We start from the raw sequence: 2,738 nt of genomic DNA, 5'->3' as shown, positions 1-2,738 counted from the left end.
CGTAGCTATGATGAAGTTTGTGTGAAGTTCATCAACCACCAGATGTGTGCCATTGAGCAGGCCATTGGCTGAATCAAGGTTGCGCAATAGCATTATCAACGCACCCCTTTTTAGAACTAACTTGTGCGGTGGCATTCCTGAAGGCTGCTGCTTGTTGAGAAACTCTAACGGATAGTTCGCAACAACATCGTTGTCTTCTGTGACAATAGAGTCTGCACTCGTGTATGTCACTTCGTTGCCAATTATCAAGTCAAGGACACTGTCATTGATTTCCTTTGCAGCATCGTTGTTTGTTGTGAGTATAGTTCTGTTCGTCAGATCTTCGCTGTCAGCCATGTTGGTAACATCACCATATATCTTGTTAACGATGTCATTGCACATATCGTTAACGTAGTCGTTGAACAGCCCAAATGCATCATGCGGTCCGTTGAACACACAGATGTATGCGAACAGCTTTCTGATGTGTCAGATGTCTCTGTCATTGCAGCTTCGCTCAGCACGTTCTTCCATTCGCTGTCATCCTGCAGAAGATTTCTTGCCCTTGCTGCTTCCTCGCATGTGCCATATACAACATTGTTGGCACTTCTTAAATCGTCGAATGACGTGGCACCTCTCACATTGAGCAAGAGCATTCTCAGATAGAATCTCTCCTTTTCCTCTGGATTAACCGCATACAATCTTGTAATGACTTTGTCATCACCCCGCTGTCGCAATACCCATCGGCTGTTCTGATGTACATAGTGATATGAAATGTCGGTTTAGAGATATTGTCTGATTATTTTTTACTGCTACTGGTATTATTTTTTCTGATTTTATACTTTTTTTAGAACATGCACAATATCGAAGTGCTTTGTTAAGAACTGTACACGGAGCCAGGAACATTTTGCAGACTCTCGTAGGTCCGATCAATAAATAAGGCTTTGCCGCGGTAGACAATCAGCTGATTATCTACAGCACAAAAAAAACCACCAGGATTTAACAACTGTGTTTTTTCCATCAAAAACTTTTCAGTCGGCGTATTGTCACAATCTGGAAACATGATGCATCGACTTCTTAACTTACTTATAGTTTTATTTCTTCCAGAAAAATGAATGTTAGTCAATGATGAGAACATACAAAATGTTCACCAAATTGTCAATTTGATTGTGATATTATGTTCTGTTACATTGACCAAAAACACATTGTTACATCCATTTCTTTGTATTTTATTCTTTTTCTGGTAAATCATCAAAATATACTGTGAATGCTATCATAATTTGTTACAATGTTGAGGACATCAAACAAAAGTTAAAAGTGCAGATATGTTATTTATTTCATGCACTTTACTTATACGTGGTGGTGTTCATAAAAACAGCCAACTAAATAATGATAGGAGTTGAATAAATAAAAATAGAATGAAAATATTGTTTGTAAATGATGACTAAGTGCATCTCAGAAAGAATGAGTTGTACAACAACTTTAGACTCTTCATGCAGTGCAAATACATGAAACAAATTTTTTTATTTTTCTCGAAGGGTCAAATAATTTACTTTCCAGAACCGAACAATCAGCTTCTGAGTTGTCTTTTTACTCATGCGATGATGATATCATCTGATGTCTGTTCACAATAATAATGAATTGTAATATCAGATGTAAAAACTACTACAAAAACACATGTAATATTTAGACAACATAAATTCATAAATACTATTTAATCTTATGATTCTCATATCTGGGTGTTATTTACTGGCGTATCAGCTCTTCCAGATGCCTTCTAACACACTTATAAAGATCACAAACTTGCTGTGCCATAGGTTCAGAATTGTTATAATTCAATTCCTCAATTTTATTGAGTATTTCATCTCGCCTCTCAGAATAGCTTGTGGAGAGATACCGTCCAATATATCCATACAACCATTTTACGTTTTGTCCTAATATCTCTTTCATATGACGTGAATAGATACGAAGAATCTCCTTAAGAATGTATTTTCCATCTAAGTGCTCCATGCTTAGATTTATATTCCAAGTAGTGATTGAACAACGGTTTGTAAACCCAATCTTGTCAAATAAACCAGACAGCAAAAAGAATAGAGGCTCATATCCCTCCAAAAAAGTATCGCAAACAGTATCAGGATTACTCGCACCACAAACTGTCAAATAAGTATACTCCAGCTCGGAAAAAAATACGTACTTAGAAATAACGCTTGACTCAACTCTGAAGACATAAAGAAGCTGTGAAAACAGAAATGTACGAACAAAGGAACGATAATCGATCTGTATCAGCATATTCTGTTTGTTCTTATATTGATCATCTCCTCCATTCCTCAGTTTTATGCACGATGTCACAATGTTTTCAATTCTGCTGGCAATATAGATCGTGATCGCTTTATCACGAAGTTTTGTTTTTGCTACATTGTTGTGGAACTGTATAAAATATCCACAAAGGCTTGTAAACTCGGAAAAAAGCAAACACTTGTCAACAAATTTTTTTCCGTACAGCATTTCTAATGAATTGATAAATAAATTATCGATCACATTTTGCACAATAAAACAGCTATTACGATGATAATGCGTACAACCTACACATTTCGCACTTTGACTACTAAAATACTCTGCCTCACTTATCTTCTCATTAGTTGTTAGCATAGAATACCCTTCATTGTCATAGCTGACATAATTCACCAGCAACTGAGAAATTTTTTTCTCACCCTCACAGCAAACAGCCACTTTATCGGAACTTAATCTTTCAATTGACACTG

General features: G+C 36.2%; 1 protein-coding gene across 1 annotated transcript; it reads right to left on the bottom strand.

Annotated features, from left to right (window-relative positions):
- Nucleotides 1-1,722: 1,722 nt before the first annotated feature.
- VCUG_01786 (uncharacterized protein) lies at nt 1,723-2,625 on the bottom strand (the record flags this gene model as incomplete). Its single annotated transcript, XM_008076611.1, has 1 exon — nt 1,723-2,625. One exon carries the CDS (start codon nt 2,623-2,625, stop codon nt 1,723-1,725), a length of 903 nt encoding a protein of 300 aa, XP_008074802.1.
- Between the last annotated feature and the right edge of the window lie 113 nt (nt 2,626-2,738).

The sequence above is a fragment of the Vavraia culicis genome, assembly GCF_000192795.1.
Source record: "Vavraia culicis subsp. floridensis unplaced genomic scaffold supercont1.32, whole genome shotgun sequence".
NCBI lineage: Eukaryota > Fungi > Microsporidia > Pleistophoridae > Vavraia > Vavraia culicis.
Note: the sequence above shows the minus strand (reverse complement) of the source record. Positions and strands in the feature narration are given on the sequence as shown.